This window comes from Onychomys torridus, chromosome 8, assembly GCF_903995425.1.
Source record: "Onychomys torridus chromosome 8, mOncTor1.1, whole genome shotgun sequence".
NCBI lineage: Eukaryota > Metazoa > Chordata > Mammalia > Rodentia > Cricetidae > Onychomys > Onychomys torridus.
In genome coordinates, this window is record NC_050450.1 from 24463341 (window position 1) to 24482141 (window position 18801).

Genomic DNA, 18801 nt, shown 5'->3' on the forward strand with positions numbered 1-18801 from the left:
TGTTATTTGCAGGGCTGCATCACCTATGAGGTACCTTGCAGGTAATGTGATCCTGCAATGGCAGTGCAGGTAGAAACTAAGCATCCCTTAAATCAGTGGTTCTCAACCTCCCTAATGCTGGGACCCTTTATGAACCCCAACCATAAGATTATTTTTCATTGTTACATCATAACTATAATGTTGCTACTGTTAGGAATCTTAATGTAAATATCTGGTATTTCCAATGGTCTTAAGTGACCCCCCATGAAACCTACAGGTTGAGAGCCATTGCCCTCTCTGAAATGCTTGAGACCAGAAGCATCTCAGATTTCAGGTGTTTCTGGATTTTATGATCTTTGCATGTGCACACTAAGATATCTTGGCACTGGGGAGCTGAATCTGTGTCCCAGAACCCATGTAAAAAGCTAGACATTATGATGCCTGTTTATCACCTCAGAACTGGGAGTCAGAGACAGGCATAGTCATGGAGCCCGCTGACCAGCCAGCCTAGACAAGTCATCAAGACTCAGGTCTCAGTAAGAGACAGGCCATTGCATCAGCTCAGCGGATAAAAGAACTCACCACACAAGCCTAGTGACATGAGTTGGGTATCCAGATAAAGTGGATACATGGGTATCCATGTAAAGGAAAGAACCAGCTACCAACTCCACAAATTGTCCACTGACCTCACATGCACTGTGGTACACACCATGTGTATGTGTGCGTGCACATGTACACACACACACACACACACACACACACACACACACAAAGATATCTGGAAGATAGAACCCAACGCTAATAATGAAATTAGCCTGTTTCATATATACACATAGCCTGTAATTGTAGGCATTTTTACTATACTTGCATTTTGACCATGATGCATCTCCTGGGGTCAAAGGTAGAATTTTCCACTTCTTATGACCTGTCAGCACTCAAATGTTTGATGGTTTGGTGTACTTTGAATTTCTAGATTAGGCATACATACTCTACCCCACTCCCATTTCATGGAACATAAAAACAAGATCCAAAAGAACTAATCATTTCCTTCAGGCATCTAGCAGCCAACCTAGACTTGGCTCCGATACACAGCACTCCAGAGCCCAGGTTTTTAGAGGAACGGAATAAATGGTCCAGCATAGAGGTGCCTGGTGCCGAATTCGGACTCAGCTGTCTGGGTTCATCTGTTGGCCGCCTGTTTCACTAACTGCTGTGTAGTCTCAGACCTATTACCTTCTTTTCCAAGTCTGCCTTCCCTATCTGTAAAAAGGAGTGTAATGACAATTGTACCATTCTCATAGGGTTCTTGGGAACATTATATGTTGATCATGAATATAAAACACTTAGCATGAGACCTGGAATGGAAAATGTGCTCAATAACGTGAGTGAGAATTCATATTACACTTTCCATTCCAGACATTGACTTTCAGATGGGGGCCCTGAGTCACTGTGGCTTCAGGGTACGGCCAGATAGCTCCTTAAAGCACACTTCTCCTCTCACTCTCCCCTCTGAGAAACCTCTGTGTGGGGCACGGACTCACATAAAGAACCAGACAGTCAGGGACAATGTCTTCCAGCTACTGGAGAGGGGCCTAAGGCTCTAGCTGCAAGCGAGTGGGAGGAGGCATCTGGGCCCACGGTGGAGGCTAGCCTGGCCCAATGCCTCAAGCTCAGTTGGCAGTAACAACACAGCCAGGAAGCCCCAGTCCCATGGCATCACAGGCACTGGCAGCCACAGAAGACGGGACAGGCTCATCTCAGGCAGATGGTGAGCAGGTGGTGGTGGCAGTGGGAAGAAAGCTCCCATGATCACCCTGGCCTGGCAAGCACCCAAGTCACTGAACCCATGGCTCAAGAAATATATGCAGCAGACACCTCCCCAGGCCTGGAGCTACTAGGTGCTGCCACACGCAGCTTGTGTGTCCCAAGAAAGTACAGGAGCCATGTCCCAAGAGAGAAGCAGGAGCCATGGGCCAAGAGGACCCCTGGGATGTTAGGTCTGTGCCTACAGTCTGTACCTTGGGGTTACCTACTCAGAGCCTTTGTCCTCATTTTTTCTTCTACCTGGCATGATCATCCCCACCTGCCACACACTGGCACCTTCTCAAGTCATACCTACCCTGGAGAGGAACCTGGTCCAAAGCAACTCTGCCTCACTCCAAACCCTTGCAGTTCTCAGCCTGGCCTGGCCTTGGACTGGGGGGCAAATGCAGGCACTTGTAACAGGAATAGAAGTAACAGGAATAGAAGAATGCCAGCTCAAAGGCCCAGAAAATATTTTCAACAAAAATCATAAAAGACAATTTCCCTATCCTAAAGAAGGACATGCCTATAAAAGAACAAGAACACCAAAGAGATTGGAACAGAAAAGAAAGACCCCTTGCCACATAATAATCAAAACACTAAACATACAGGACAGGGAAAGAATCTTAACAGTTGAAAGGGAAAAAGGACAAGTAACACATAAAGGCAGACCCATTAGAATGACACCCAGCCTCTCAATGGAGACTCTACAAGCCAGAATGGCCTGGAGAGATACCCTGCAGGCTCCAAGGCACTCCACTGCAGACCAACCAATCAAGGAGGAACTGGGGTGGGATGCCACTTTACAGACCACAAGTCTACAGGTTATACCTTAGCTCCCCCTGCTCAGGTTGTGGGTTATATTTAAACCTCAGTGAAACAAATAGCAATACCATCTGTTAGCTTTTCCAGAATGCCTACTGTGTGCCAAGGATGTTACATAACGCACAGTGCTTCCTTCTGTGCAAACTCCCATGTAATTCTCCTAGCAATCCTGTCAGAGGTTCAAGGGCTTGTGCCCACCATCAGCCAGGAAGAGGTAGAGCTGGGAACCAAACTCCCCAGGACCCCCAACCCATACTCATGCCCCAGAGTTTAGGACAGAGAAGCCTGTGAACTCCAGAAATCAGTCATGCTGGAGCCTGAACTCTGGACATTCCTGCCCCTTCTCATGAGCAGTGAGTGACCAGAGACTCCCTTGTCTTATGCCGACCTCCTCACTTCCATCTCAGCTTCATCCAGCAGCCGTTGGGAAGTTCCCGGGGTCTCCCGAGTCATAGCAGCCATCAAAGGCCTCACTCACCAGATGCTTTTCCCCTATCTGTTCCTCAGGGCAAGGACTGCACCGTGCCCATCAACACCTGTGTCCAGAACCCCTGTCAGCACGGAGGTACCTGCCACCTGAGTGAGAGCCACAAAGATGGGTTCAGGTAATAGCTCTGCCCTGAAATTCCCTTCTCAGAGAGCCTCTGGGTCAGACTCCTGTACAGGGATGATGTCCGTGGGGGAAGCATTTATCCCTGCTCTATACAGGAGGAAACTGAGGTGTCAAAGGATGAACTTTCTCCTCAGAGATACAAAATAGTATCAAATATTATGCACACAAATACAGGGATTTGGATCTAAGTGCCAGCCTCCACTCTGTGAGCCTGGGGGTCTCCCAGGGAGGCCGTGGATGCTGCTCAAGTCAGAGGAAGGGACACCGGCCAAGAAACCCACCCACCTGGCGGTCCCACCACCCCATTTCTGTGTCACAAATAGCAGGGGCTACTGCTGTCACACAGGTGGTATCTACTCTTACGCTGTCTCTCCTAAACCTCCTCACACCTCTTTTGGGGCATGGGGGAGTTCAGTCTCCATTGAGCAGAGAGGAACCTGAGACGCTAATGGTCACATGTCCTGACTCTGGTTCCTGGCTCTTCTAACCATGCTTCTAGTCCTTTCTTACTAGGCGGAAACTCCTAGGACTGGGAAGGTGCCACTGGCCCATCTGTCTCCCACCAGCTTGCAGGTGTGCAGTTTCCCCAGCAGAAGCAGACCACTGGGAAGGGGCTCCCACAGCACAGCGGGTTGGGCAGCAGCTCCTTCACCATAAAGATGAGACCCTGGTGCCAGGCAGGCTCTGGGCAATGTCAGAGCTCAGATTGCACATAATTAACTCTCAAAAGCCCTCCAGCCGAGGCTGCCGTGTGGTCTGGGGAAGAAATCTCCAGCCAGCCCAGCTGGCCCATGCATCCTTCTGCCAGGCCAGCCCCACCCAACCAACCATGAGGCCTGAAAAATGGAACTCAGGGACTGCTCCTGCGCCTCCCTGGAGTCAGCCAAGCCACCCACTTCCTGTTCACCAAGAAAAGAAAAGGAGGTGACCATGGTGGCCCCAGCCAGGAAGTGGACTTCTAAGGCTGAAAGTGGGTGCTGCCCTACACAGGCCTGAGACAGCATCCAAGTGGGGCAGAGATTCCCTGAGGGTGATTGTTCATCAAGGTCCCACTTCACCCTCGGTCTCGGACGATTTTCATGGGAACTGGAAACTTAACTGTGAAAGACAGAATGCCCAGGTCTACAGGACTAGGGAAATGGGGCAGAAGGTTTGGGCAGAGGCAGATGTAGGGGATGACACGTCGGTGTGTGCTCCCTGGAGGAGCCACCTTCTGCTGCAGTATTGAGCTGCACAAGGCAGACAGGCAGACACAGTAGGGGGGTATGAAGGATAGCTCCACAGCCCTCTTCAATCCTGGAGTCAGTTCCTAGGATTTCCCCGCTGCCCAGGCTTAGAACAATGGAAACATTTTCTATGGTTCTGGAGGACTGACACTCAACACCTAAGTGTGTGTAGGATGCAGCTCTTCCTGTAGGATGCAGCTCTTCCTAAAACCAGTGCGAGGGGATATCACCCATCCAGTCCTGGATTCTGCTTTACTGGAAATCTTGGGCTTCCTTGGCTTATAGCTGCATCATTCTGGCTTCAATATGTACCATCACAGGGCGCCAGGGCTATGCCTGTCTCCCCATGCCCATCCTCTTCCAAGGATGCCATATTGGATTAGGGATCTGCCCGCCTATAACTTCAACTCACCATCATAGCTGCGTCAGCACCATTTCCAAATAAGGTCACATCCAAGGTCCGGAGGGTTGCTGCTTCATCCTACCATTTCTGGAGGACCACAGTTCAACGTCCAACACCTCTAAAGTGGCAGAACCCCAGAATCATCGCCTGCCCTCCCCGCTCAGGTGCCACTGTGCCTTGCTGCATCGCCTGCTCACCAAATGAGCAAAAGCCGGGCTGAAGGTGGAGCTCAGCTGCAGAGCCATTCTTCAAGATTATGAAACAAACCAGTAAATAAATTAGACAGACAGAGAGAGAGATAAAGGGCCATAGGGCTAACCATATAGGAGAACCAAAAGGAAGATGAGACCTCAAAATTTGAACGAAGTCCTCACTGCTAGCTAACAGTCCTGGAGTTGCCCTGGCCAGGGCTTCTCAAATTATTCCACTCATGACCCTTTTTTGCCTTGAATATTTTTATTCAACCCTAGCTATAAAAGTATGTGAGCAAGTTAGGACTAGAAAAATGACTCAGGGCTTGGGGATTTATCTCAGTGGTAGAGCACTTGCCTAGCAAGCGCAAGGCCCTGGGTTCGGTCCCCAACTTGGGGGAGAGGGGGGGAGAAAGATGACTCAGTGGCTTTGCACACTGGCTACTCTTGCAGAGGGTCTAGGTTTGATTCCAAGCACTCTTTTTCTTTCTTTTTTTGGTTTTTCAAGACAGAGTTTCTCTGTAGCTTTGGAGCCTGTCCTGGATCTCGCTCTGTAGACCAGGCTGGCCTCGAACTCACAGAGATCCCCCTGCCTCTGCCTCCCGAGTGCTGGGATTACAGGCGTGCGCCACCACCGCCCGGGCTTGATTCCTAGCACTCTCACGGTAGCTCACAGCAGTCTGTAACTCCAGTTCCAGTGATCTGATTCCTCTTCAGGTGTCCATGGGTACTGCATGCACATGCTGCACAAACACACGTACAGGTAAAATAGCCACACACATAAAATATTTTTTAATTTAAAGTATATGAAAAAATCATATACTTTTATACCCAGGGTATAAAAAATCATAAATTTATTTTAAAACAATGCCTAGGAGTGTGTATATACTATATATTATTAATAATTGTGTTATTATTATATATTTGCTATTAAAGACAAAGACAAATTTGTATACTAATAAGATTAATTAGATGTTGGCTAAATATTTGATATTGTAGGACATAGAGCGCCTTCAACTTTTTTTAGAATTGATAGATATTTTTATTTTAAAATTACCAACTCTTACTGCACTTTGCATAAAGACATGGTACAAAATAGCGGAAGTATATTTAGGACTATTTCAGAAATGGTTAGAAATCCATACTCAACCCAGGCCAAAATCCATTTAACAACTTCTCATGACACTCGTCAGGAACTTCAGTAGCATTTTTAGAGTATTATTTATCCCTTGACAATTTCAAACATGTGCACAGTGTGTCTTGATCATATCCAACCCAAATCACCCCCTCCCACTCTGCCCAGCTCTCTACTAATACATCTGCCTTCTGCCTTCAAGTCCTTGTCTTATTAATAACCCACTGGGCCCAGTTAGTACTACCTGTATGTGCACGAGTGTTGAGCCATCCACCAGAGCATGGCCAGCCTACCCACAGCTATACCACAGAAAAAAGTGACCCTACCGCAGCACCCTCAGGTGTCTGTAGCTCCTCAAGTAGGAATGCGTCCACTCGCCCCCATGCTGGAACAATGGCTGGCCTGATCTTGTGCAGGTCCCGTGGAGGTAGCCACAGCTGCTAGAAGCTCATGAGTGCATCAGCCGTGTTATTCCAGCGAGACAGTCTTTCACAGAACTCTGCACCATCCTCCATGTCTTACATTCTTTCCACCTCCCCTTCCTTGATGTCCCCTGATGAGCCTTAGGGACAGTTGACGTAAATGTCCCATTTAGGGTTGAACACTCCACTATCACTTACCCTCTGCACTTTGACCACCCATGTTTTAGGGTAGCTCTAATCTGCAAGTATAAACATACGTATTTAGAGGCATTTGAAAACATGCCCACCCAGGAAAACAACCTAGCAGATTCCCACCTTAAGCCTATGACCTTCTGACCTTTGAACCAGTAATAGTGTCAGGCAGGTATGCCTCCCACGGAGCAGGCCTCAAATCCAGTCAGAAATCGCTTACATCCGTAACAGTCACATCACTAGTGCACCTGTGTTACATCTTGCCGAGAAGATCAATATTGTAGCCTGAGGGTCCACCCCTGGGTGAGCCCATGAAGGATACTTTTTCCCCTCGTTATCCTGAATAGAACTTTCCTGAATTATGAGACCTAGTCAGCAGGGAGAAAGCTTCTCAGTCACTCCAAGCTTGACGTCCCTATGTCCTACAACCAAAGTGTCAAACGGCAATTTTTAAAATGAAACATTCAAATACAGTACATTCCAAAGATATGCCACACTGCTGAAGAGGGGTGGTAGGAAAAAAATGGGGTGAAAAATCCTTACTATTTTAGTTTTAAAACTTCATTCATGTTCAAATTTTCTGCGTTCACACCACTTTGTTTCCATAACAGCAGAAAACTGCGTGTGTACAGTAAAAACACTGCAGTTCGTAGCACACAAAGGTCTCCGATCTGTGCAGGGGTGTTTCGGGCCCCGTGGTGTGACAGCATGCACAGTGCACATGTGTGTGCTCAGAAGCAAAGCTGCAGAGAAGTCATGTGATGTGGCACCAGCAAGCGCGGCCTGAAACACCTGGGATTCATTATGTGTTTGATTTTTAATTGAATTTTGGACCATGTTCGTTCAGAAACCTGTTGCTGTTGCCAGAATTTTCAAGCCCTACATTCAGTTACAGGGTCCCATATGGGGGTCACAAGCCGCCATTTAAACAGCTGCGTCTTTGAGAACCCCTTCAAGGTGCCTGATAAGGACTTTGACATCCTCTCACCCTATCCAGCCATTAGCAACACCTGCTCTGTTGACCAGCATCATGTCCATCGTCCTAGCCAGGCAATCCCAAGACCCCCGAGAAAATCCAAGGAATTGTTTTTGGGGAAGAGGGAACTAACAGTTGCCACCCTTGTTGATGATTGCTGAGTACCAGCCCCCATGGCTGTAAAGAAAAGGGGCCCTTTTCATGATGCCCTGGGTCTGTAACAGAAAGGTCTGTAAAAGAAAATTGAGGATCGTTTTTGCTCTGCTGTTCATGAGCTCAGTCCTCAAACATCCTTGTACTTTTGTAGAGAATGTGATATGTTTTTCGGGTTGTAAGGAAATAAGTAAAGTAGGATTCTGGGGCCATGAAGTTTGCTTTCTCTTAGTTTAGTTTACTTTTTAATCTATATCCAAAATCAGAGCAGTCTTGAAGTAGAGGCCTGGACTTCAGGTCCAAAGCTGGAGCCACTTTCATGGATGGCCATAACTCCTTGAGGAGAACTCGGGCCCAGAGTCACTTCATCAGACACTAGCTCCCTCCCACCCCTCAGGACCTCCTCACCCCACACCCCACACCCCCACACCCCCACCCTCCGCGTCTCCACCACTGCCCAGGTGTTATCTGTTGTCCTTTATCCTCTCAGCCCAGTCCTCTGAGCAGGGTTTGGCAGGATGTGCTGGGGACGTCATCTCAAACAGGTGTACCAACCACAGCAGAGGCAAATGAAAGAAATGCACCTGCTGATTGATGTCCTGTGAAGATAAGCTCACAGAGGAGTCCTCCCACTGTCTCCTCGGAGGCTGAGGTGGCGGGAGATGGTCACAGTGGTTTCTGTCTAGAACTAAGGGTACTGAGAGAATTCTTCATTGTTGTGTGGCGCTCCCCTTGTTTGGTTGCATAGATAACATCATTAAATCTTACGAATACACAAGGTCAGACATCTGGAAAGTGCCAGACCGGAAGGCATTTCCTAGAGACCTAGTCACAGAGCTCTGACCTTGACCAAGATGCCCAATTTACCCCTCAGCATAGAAAGTCTGCCTGAGAAATGAAACATTATGGGGAGTGCTTTTGTGCCCCTGTCTGCTCCACAGAGGAGCCGAGGGAAAGGGGAATTCAAATACAGCTGCAGAGGTTTAAGCCGTTTCCAGGAAACCACTTCCAGCTGTGGGGAGGGGTAGAGGCCTTGCTGCTGTAAAGCAAGGTAGGGGGCCAGAAGATTGCCTAAAAGTGAGTAGCTAGACAAAAAGATCTTGTAGATTCCTAAGTGTCTTCCTACTCGGGTCCCCAAGACCTCAGTGTCCACTATGCTGTCTTAGACCTCCAGCCGCAAGAGAGACCTGATGATTGTGTTTTCTGCTCCCTCGCCTTCCTGCCTTCCTCTAAAACCTGCCCCGTTCCCTCACCCTGGAATCCCCTCCTTTCTGTACGTTCATCCCTAAAGCTGCTCCTGCCCGCTGGGCTTTGAGGGACAACGGTGTGAGATCAACCCCGATGACTGTGAGGACAATGACTGTGAGAACAATGCCACCTGTGTGGATGGGATCAACAACTACGCCTGCGTGTGCCCGCCTAACTACACAGGTGAGGAGACAGAGGGACGCGCTCATGCTGGTGGGTTTGTGGGGTGGAGTGGGGTTGGAGATGTCGCTAACGGTAGAATTTTCTTAGTGGTAGCCTGGAAGGAGGAGGGACCCCACCTCCTCTGCCTCTGTATTGAGACTGAGACACCAAGACCCAGAGAGCCTTCCCAGGACCCTCTCTTTTGTTTTTCCCTCTCCTCCACCTGCACCGTCCAGAGCAGATTGCTAGCTCCTCCCCGCTTTGGACATACTCAAGAGGCTCTTTTGCCTGGCCTGCAGTGCTTATGGCCGCCCCTTCCCTTGGAAACCCCACGTTTGAGGCTGGGCAGAGAGGTGATTTCACCGGTAGGGCTTTCTTTAGTTCTGGAAATCTGTCTTCCACGCACTCCTCTAGGAGCTGAGAATGCAAAACTGAACAAGACCCGATTCCTTCTCCTAAGAGGCTTAAGGTCGGCCTGAGAAACATGAGCTTCCGTGAGAGGAAAGGTCCAGGGGGAGGGGGGGGATTGTGAGATTGCAGAGGAGAACTTACCCGGCTAGCAGATATTCAGAAGACTCCCATGGGAAGAATTCCCCAGGAATGTCTTCCCACCCACCCACCACCAAAGCCTAACACCTCTGTTTCCTACATCCACAAATCCTCATGAGGATATTTAAATACTTTTTCTTTTTTTTATTTTGGTTTTTCGAGACAGAGTTTCTCTGTGGCTTTGGAGACTGTCCTGGAACTTGCTCTGTAGACCAGGCTGGCCTCGAACTCACAGAGATCCACCTGCCTCTGGGATTACAGGCGTGTGCCACTACCACCCGGCCCCAAATACTCCTTTTGCTTGGGAAGCAAAATGTCGCCAACTGAGGCAAGCAGCCTGCTGTGTAGTGACATCAACCTAAAGTGGTGTATCCCAGACTGCACTTCCATGAATCCTTTGAAAAATGGACCCACAGAATTTAACTCGGTGGTTTTAAAAAACAGTAATAATTATAAAAACCTGGAAGACACTGCATTCAATAATAGCTGTCTTCTTGGAGCTGTGACCCAAACTAACATGGTGGAGTTGTGAACATTCCTGTGTTAAAGGATGCTGTTTGTGTCTGTCCCCGGTGTGTTTGATCTCCAAGATGTCTTCTTGCCCCACTGTGACCCATGCAACACCACTTCAGACCTAGACATACTGTGTTATAAGTGATGTCATTTGGAAATCCAAACCTAAGACAAGGAGAAAATGGTGCTATTGGGAACTCCCAGGCCCTAGTCCGTGGAGCCCCGCTCTTCTGTGAAGTGGGGCCGGAGGAGGCAAGTACAGGTGGAGGCAGTTATGCCTGCAGAGGTAGAAATGCAGAAACTCTCTTTGCCCCTCAGAGACTTTACTGTCAGCCCAAGATTCCCAAGAACAACTTTGGGACTTCTGACCTGTGCCAAGGCCAATGGGAAAGACCATCTACCCTATTAGCTCCAAGCTTCCTGGATACAGACGAGCCCTTGTGCTGGGGGCATCTGCAGGGGAACCTCCCTACATCCTACCTCTCATTCTGAGAGCATGGGGATAAGCAAGAAATGCCATTGGCAACAGGCAGCCATTATTGGGCACTTAACTATATGCAGAACACTGACATTAGGTCCATGGTACGGCTCAGGGATTCTGCCTACCTAAGACAAGAGGAAGCCCACTGCAGCATTAAATCTTTGTTCCAAAAGACTGTGCTTGGTACCAAAATAGAATCACAATGCCAGCAGCTAAGGAGAGGGCAGAGAGGCTCAAATTGGCAGAGACAGACTTTAAAAAAAAATCTCCAGCATGCTGATGGGCATAGAGGCAGGAAGCTGAGGTGTGCCCTCTGCCCCATGCAGCCCTGGCTGATGTCTGTGGGTGACCAGGCTACTGCATATGTATTGCAGTTTGCACCCGAGAGGGGAGCATTATGGCTTCTCGGTCTCACAAAAGCATCTGCATCCTACCCACACACTTGTCTATACCTGAGTCTTTGTAGGAGACTAGGAAGAAGAGGAGACCTCCCGAGAACACAGTGTCTCTCCCCGGGCAAACGTAGAGAGGTACAATTGGGGTCCAAATCAGGATGGGGTAGGGGTCAGCCTGTCCCCACCGCAGCATAGACTAGTCTCTGAGGCTGTTTCTCACATAGCCACTGGCCAGCCACCTTCATACTTCCTGTCCCTCTTAGCCTCCTGTTTGCTCCTGACTCCAACCCCCTGGCCTTCTGGAAAGAGCTTCCAAGGTTAGCAGTTTTCCTCTCTTTCTACTTGGCTGTTTGAAAATAAAATCCAGGCTCAGCAGTTAAAAGCACTGGCTGCTCTTTCAGAGGACCTGGGTTCAAGTCCCAACACCCACATGGGGGCTCACAGCCATCTCTAGCTCCAATTCTGTGGGATCTGATACCCTCTACTGGTCTCCACAGGTACATACATGTGGTCGCAGACATACATTCAGGCAAAACACCTATACATATAAAAATAAAAACAAAAATTTTAATAAAAAATAAAATCCTGGCTTTAAACTCGTTCGCTGCTCTGTGATACAATCCCACCTCCTCACCCGATAACTTCTACATTCCTAACACACATTTTCAGATGATGCAGGTTTATTGGATCTATCCACGCTCACCATCCCTGGCTATTTACCACACATAAGGCATTTTGCAGGGCTGTGAGCTTCAAAGATAGTATATCCAGAGATCAGAACTGCAAGCTCCTTTATTTCCTTCCTGAAACATCCAACTGGCTTTCTTGACTGCAGCAGATATAGCATGTCTGGTCCATTTTCCCAGGAAGCTTCCCCTGGCTTCCTGGGCAAGGTTGTAGGTCCCCATCTGTGTGTCCACAGTTCACTGTCATGGTGGCATTCACAACTCTGAGTGGGAACTGCCTGCCTGTTTGCAGTCTTTTCACTAAGCCATGGAAGAGGATAAGTTGGAAGGTCACTGTTGTGTTCCCAGCACCTGGCACAGTGCCTCCCATGCAGAAGATACTCAATAAATAGATGATGAATAGCGGGGGAAATCAATATGAGTGAGCATAGTCCAAGATCAGCATCTAGCCTGTGGCTTCAACTGTAACAGTTCCAGAAAGGTCAAGAAAATCAGCCAGACAGTGCTGAGTGTCCAGAGACCCCAGGGACCTTCTCACTGCCACTCAAGGCAAACTAAGTCAGGAGTCTGGTAAAAAGGATATACCAAGAGAAGAATAAAGGGATCCTGGTGTCCATGACCTATGACCTAGAGTGGGGAATGTCTGACCTTGTGGCCTTGGTGACCCCCAGTATCTTCCAAGATATCTAACTTCCCTTCCCCTTGATCTCCAGGGGAGCTGTGTGATGAGGTGATTGACTACTGTGTGCCCGAGATGAACCTCTGTCAACATGAGGCCAAGTGCATCTCCCTGGACAAGGGATTCAGGTAAGGCCCAGCCTCATGTTTTGGCATGGAGCACTGAGGACTCTGCCTCCAACAGCCTAGGTTTGAGGCCTTAAGTCAAGCAGTATCTCTCCCTACACAGCCTGTCACCCCGTCTTTCTCTCCTGTACTCATGTGTCTCTATCTGACCCAGGCCTGGTCATATTTCCAAGTTGCCTTTATCTTTTTTTTGTTGTTGTTTTTCAAGACCGGGTTTCTCTGTGTAGCTTTGCACCTTTCCTGGATCTCACTCTGTAGCCCAGGCTGGCCTTGAACTCACAGAGATCATCCTGCCTCTGCCTCCTGAGTGCTGAGATTACAGCCTTTATCTTTTACAGTTTCTTCCTTTCTGTATTCTTCTGATGCTAGATAAAGAGATGGATACATTCCCTCTTCCTCTCCTCCTCCCTCTGCTTTCTCGTTCTCTCCCGCCTTCTCCTCTCTTAGCATATCTCTCCTTCCCAGAGCCGAAAAGGAGGGGCCATCCACAGAAGGAACCATCGCAGGTTGATCCACCATCTGAAAGGTGTCTGGTCACCTACCCAATGTGGAGCCTTCCTGGTGGGCCGCCTTCTTGGTCCTACTTCCCCAAGAAAAATTTGCTGGACCACACCTGCGGGAGGGAGGCGGTGGGACCAGGAAATCTGGCTAGGATGAGCAACCACTGCTGTTGGTGGAGCATTTCCCCATCTCTAGCAGCAGAGCCAGGCCGGGGACCACATGAGGAGTTCGTAGAGTTAGGAAGAGGCAGCCTGAGAGCACCACGCAGTTCTGGGGCCTGAGTGTATCTTCCCATGTGCTGTCTTTCTCTTTCTCTCTGTGTGTGCATGGTGAGTGGGTACACTCAGCAACATGGCATGTGTGTGGAGCACAGGTTGATGTGAAATGTTGAAGCCTGAAGTTCGCAGTGCCATGACTGGCTTTTCTGTGGGTTCTGGGGCATCTAAATCTGGGTCCTCAGGCTCACACAGCAAGCACTTTACCCACTGAGCCATCTCCCCAGATTTGTATTATCCTTTTCTGTTGTGACATCCTGGTCCTTTTGTTCATCTTCAGGGCGATTGTAAGAGGTGTGAGGCCTCTGACTTTGCCAGGATAAATGAAGCCACGATGCTCTGTATGTCACCCTAATCTGGTCTACCTGTCTGCTCATGCCTCTTGACATATGTTAGGAAGGAGTTTCAGGAGGTGGGGCCTCCTGAGTGCAGCTCCCAGACTCCCACCACCCCAGGATCCAACATCAACTGAGAGCCTCTATTTACTAAATACCAGGCTGTATACTGCAAGTGGCCAAAACTGTCTGAAGTGCAACCTGGAGATAAGAACCATGCAAAATCATACTTGGACCCAAAGCAGAGAAGCCCAGACAGTCAGGCAAAGGCCTTTGGGTATGTCAGGAAGGGAAATGAGTAGTTACTAACCCTCAGCTATACAGAATGAGGAGATGAGTATCATTCAAGGCCAGTGGACAGGCCGCAAATTAAGAGGGCATAGACTTTGAAAGAACCCAGCAGGCCATGGAAACTGGTCAAGGGTGGGTGTGGACACAGAGAGTTAGAACCACCAGATTTTCCATAATCCTCTGATGTTTGTTCTGAAAACCTTGCTATAACCAAGGCCCTTGAGTCTGGGACAATACAGGAAAAGAAGCCACCAGCCAAGCTTTGCTTGAGTCATCTTATTTATATATCATGTCATGTCTCCTAGGAGACAGTGTCTCAGAAAGTCTATAAAAGCCAACTCAGTGATGGTCATTTTTATATTAAAACGCCTGTAATCAATAATCCATTCTCCCAATGAGGCATTTTATTATTGTACCCCCCTCCCTGCCCATCATCAAACACCTGATATCCCACAGCAGCCTAGAGGGACATTGACGAGAGAGGGTGTCACAGTCGGGATGGCCCTTGCTTATCTTTGGAGACATTTTAATGAGGTCTCAGTGTCAGACAAGTCTGCTCAGAGGCCCTGGAAATAACAAAGATCTCATTGACTTGTGTGCACTAAAAACTCCATGCAGTACCGGGTATCATGCTTCCAGTGGAGAGACAGTGGCCCTCACAGCCCATACCCAGTGACACCAACCCAACTGCCAGGAACTAAGGGGCTTGGGAGGGTGGGGGGTGCTGCAAGTCTGGCTGATCTCTCAGCTAGATCCAGATACTCCAGGCGGCCTTGGGCTTTGGTCACTAGATCCAACACAGACTTTACATAATGTCAGCCTGGAAGACACAGCAAAATATTTGAAAATGAAAAGAGTTGAGTTGGCATCACCTGCTGCTTCTAATCTGAGAAGTATTCTGTAGACCCTACTGTAAGGAGTGAGGTCCTCAGACCAGTGAGTACCTCTTGGAAATGTGTTAGGTATGAAGTGCCCAGACCCTGCCCAGGCTCCCTGGGTCAGAGGCTGCATTGTGCTTGTTTGTTTGTTTGTTTGTTTGTTTGTTTTGGAGGCAGAGTTTCTCTGTGTAGCCCTGGCTGTCCTAGAACTCGCTCTGTAGACCAGGCTGGCCTCGAACTCATAGAGCCAACCACCTCTGCCTCCGAGTGCTGGGATTAAGGGTGTGCTCCACCACTGCCCACTGGCCAGTGCATTTTTTTAATGGCAAAATCCTTAGGTATTTCCTTTGCTCGTTAATGTCTAAGGCCATGCCAATAGTAGTCTCCAGACAGCCTCACCTCCAGGCCTCCACCCCTGAGTTTAGAAGTGGGAGTAGCTTCCCTACTCATCAGTTGCCTTGAACTTCGTGTTTTAAAGGTTGGTTTTTATCCTATTAAATGTTGGAGAGCTCTTTGTAAGCCTTGGAGGGGCTGGTTAGTTTCAACTGCTCTCCAGGGCTCTTTTGGATCCAAGTAATGAAACTGAAATGCCTGCCACGGCTGGGGTTTGGGTTTAAAGGTTTTGGTTTTAATATTTTTTTAGCTAGTTTACAAAATAATGGGCTTCATTTCCAGTCTCATAACATACATCACTGTGCCTTGTTCCTGTTGGTCTCCCCACCCTCCCCCACCCCACCTCCAGGCCCAGTTTTACCAGCAGCAAAAGTGTTGAAGCATTTCCCAATGCCTCAGATTTCTAGTTTGTTTCTTTAGAAAATTGGCTGAAACCAGTTTTGGTGGCAGAAATTTCTTAAACATTTTTTTAAAGATTTATTTTTATTTTATGTGTGCAAATACACACACAGAAGGGGGCATCAGGTACCCTGAAAGTAGAGGTGTAGACTGTTGTGATCGGCCATGTGGGTGCTAAGAACCAAACCTAGAACCTCTGTAAAAGCAGCAAGAGCTCTTAACCAATGAACCATCTCTCTAAATCTGCCCCTTAGGCTTTTTTTTTTTTTTTTTAATTTATGTGTATGTGTATGTGTATATGCACGTGTGTGCAAATTCCTGCAGAGGCCAGAAAAGGGTGTCAGGTCCTACTGGAACTCTAGTTACAGGTGGTTGTGAGCTGCCTGATGTGGGTTCTGGGAACTGAACTTGGGGCCTCTCTAAGAGCAGCAAGTGCTCTTAACTATTGAACCGTCTCTCCAGCCCTGGTGGCAGACACTTTAACACCGGAACTTAGAGACCCCAATAGAAGAGTCAAGAGTTTGAGGTCAGCATGCAAAGTTGGAGGCTAACCTGGCTTTGTCACAAGACCTTATCTTTAAAAAAAAAAAAAAAGCCAAACAGAGAGGGAGGGAGGGAGGGAGGAGGAGGAGAGAGAGAGGAAAGAAGGAAGGGAGGGAGGGAGGGAGGAAGGAAGGGAGGGAGGGAGGGAGGAAGGAAGGAAGGAAGGAAGGAAGGAAGGGAGGAAGGAAGGAAGGGAAAAACCACTTTGGCACACTGTGCCCCTACAGTGTGCCCTGGTGCAGCAATAGGTTGCACATCTTAGATTTGCCAGCCAGGTACATAAAAGTGAACTGGCAGGATGCTAGGAAATTCACCAGATTTGAACACACACAAGCCTGCCCAGTCAGTCTTCAGATTCTGGAGCTGTTTCTACAGGGCCCCCATGCTGCTTCAGAATCTTCCCTTGTCACCCCTTACCTGGCTCTGCTGTGAAGGTGGGGTTCTACCCACTCTGTCTGTTCCCAAGGGGGAGGAGTACCATGAGGGAGGAAGGAGGAGTGTTTCTTCCCTTTTTTTTTTTCCCCAGAGTCAGGTCCTGAGGGTACAAGGTCAGAACTGAGAGCTCTTGCTCGCCCTGCACTCCCTGCCTGTGCCCCCTCTCCCTCTGCCTTGAAGAGATGGCATTTTGATTTTTATTCTGCCCAGAAAAGTTGAGCTGGACTAGAGAGGTGCACAGCCTTTGCAGGAGGGTGAGAGGCAAGTGAGCGTTACATCAGTGTGTGTTTGCAGGGTTGCCTTAGCCCTGGGGGAGCTCAGGTCTGTTTCCAGGCACAGACTTCAGTTTTGTGTTACCTCAGACAAATGAGCCACCAACATGTGTTCTGGCTACATACAGGATTAGTTTCAGTGCTAGAGAAATACAAGAGGGCTGTGGACCCGCTGATCTCTAGGACCAGCTGGACAAGGGCCTGCACAAGGCTGTTCCCATCCAGTCCTCTGGGAGATAAGAGCTTTTCATCCTTCCTAACTGAGTGAGTGTGAGTGTCTGAACAAGCAAGGAAACAAAGACAGGGCAGGGTGCAGATGCCATCGCTTCCTTCATCCTTGTCTTCATCATCTCTACTGCGCTGTCTAACTAGACACAGTGTCCACTGTGCTCCAGAGCAGCAAAGTTGATTGAAGACCAGTGGCTTTGAGAGAACGCGCAAGCTATGGAGGCACGAGTGGCCGGTACACCTAGAATAGCATCTAACACAGTAAGTGCAGCCATCACTCGAGGCTTTGGGGAGGTGGCTTGAGCGCTTTCTGGATGCTGCTATGGACAGGGCCTCCCCTACAGGCCCCTGAGGATCTGCTGCGATGCCCCTGGAAGGTGCTCAGCCAGGTGCCTGACACAAAGATGGAAGGAACCGGATCTGACCCAAAGGCTGTCTGATGCCTCCTGTGCTCCCAGCCTGGTTCTGAAAGCAAAACTTGTCCCCTACCTGCAACAGACAGACCTTGGCTCTGAGAGCAAAGGCCATGCACCCTGAGTGGAGCCCAGGAGCAGGGGCAGGCCTGGTGAACCCTTAAGGAACTAGAGCAGGTGGAGAGAGAGGTCTGGCAAGAGGGGGTGCAAGAGCATCTGCCGGCCAGGTCGGCAGGCCCTGAGCAGGTTTCTCTCTGCCTGTGCTCCAGGTGTGAATGTGTCCCTGGTTACAGTGGGAAGCTGTGCGAGACAGACAGTGACGACTGTGCCGCTCACAAGTGCCGCCACGGAGCCCAGTGTGTGGACGCAGTCAATGGCTACACATGCATCTGCCCCCAGGGCTTCAGGTATGGCAGAAGGAAGGTAGCCTGGACTAGATGGCAGGAGGATGTGGGGAGGCAGGCCTCCCTGCAGCTAACCAGGGCAACTCCATGTAGAAGTTAGACTTGAGCCCACGCTCACATTGTCACACATGCATGAGTCTACCTAATGGAAGATGCCGCCATCTTGGAGCCCAGCTTGTAGGGTGGCTGGAAACCAAAAACATTTATGGCATCTTAATGGGGGCTGAGGGTGTAGCTCATTGCTTATCGTGCATACTCATATGCCCAGGTTCAGTCCCTAGCACCAAATAATAAAAGACAATGAAAAAATGGAGGTAATTCAGTAGAATGTTTGGGGTCAGTCTCTGGAATTGGAGCTAGAAAAAATGTCAAGTAAGAGGCATTGGTCAGGTGGTTAGATGTCTGGAGTATGTAGAAAAAGCAGCCTGGGCTCCAGGTCTCCCTCAACCTGGACTGGAAGAGTTAGGCATGGGTTTACAGGAAACTGGGGGAGCAGGGACTGTACTAAAGGGAACTCAGACCGAAATCAGATTGGATAGCATGAATATAAAATATGCAGATTAACTTTGACATAGACTCCAAGATAGTGAGCCAAGAAGGTTCTCCCCAGCCTTCATCTGAACCTAGGGGACAGTTCAACGGTGTTAAGAATTTGTAGAGTTTTCCTGCCTGGCCCAC

The 18801-nt window shown here is 48.9% G+C and overlaps 1 protein-coding gene across 1 annotated transcript in view; it reads left to right on the forward strand.

Annotated features, from left to right (window-relative positions):
- Slit3 (slit guidance ligand 3) overlaps nt 1-18801 on the forward strand; it is a 592872-nt gene that overhangs the window by 550579 nt on the left and 23492 nt on the right. The window contains exons 27-30 of the mRNA XM_036196765.1: nt 3115-3212; nt 9210-9349; nt 12666-12759; nt 17989-18126. Coding sequence (XP_036052658.1) covers nt 3115-3212; nt 9210-9349; nt 12666-12759; nt 17989-18126 — 470 coding nt within the window. The remainder of the gene's footprint in view (nt 1-3114; nt 3213-9209; nt 9350-12665; nt 12760-17988; nt 18127-18801) is intronic.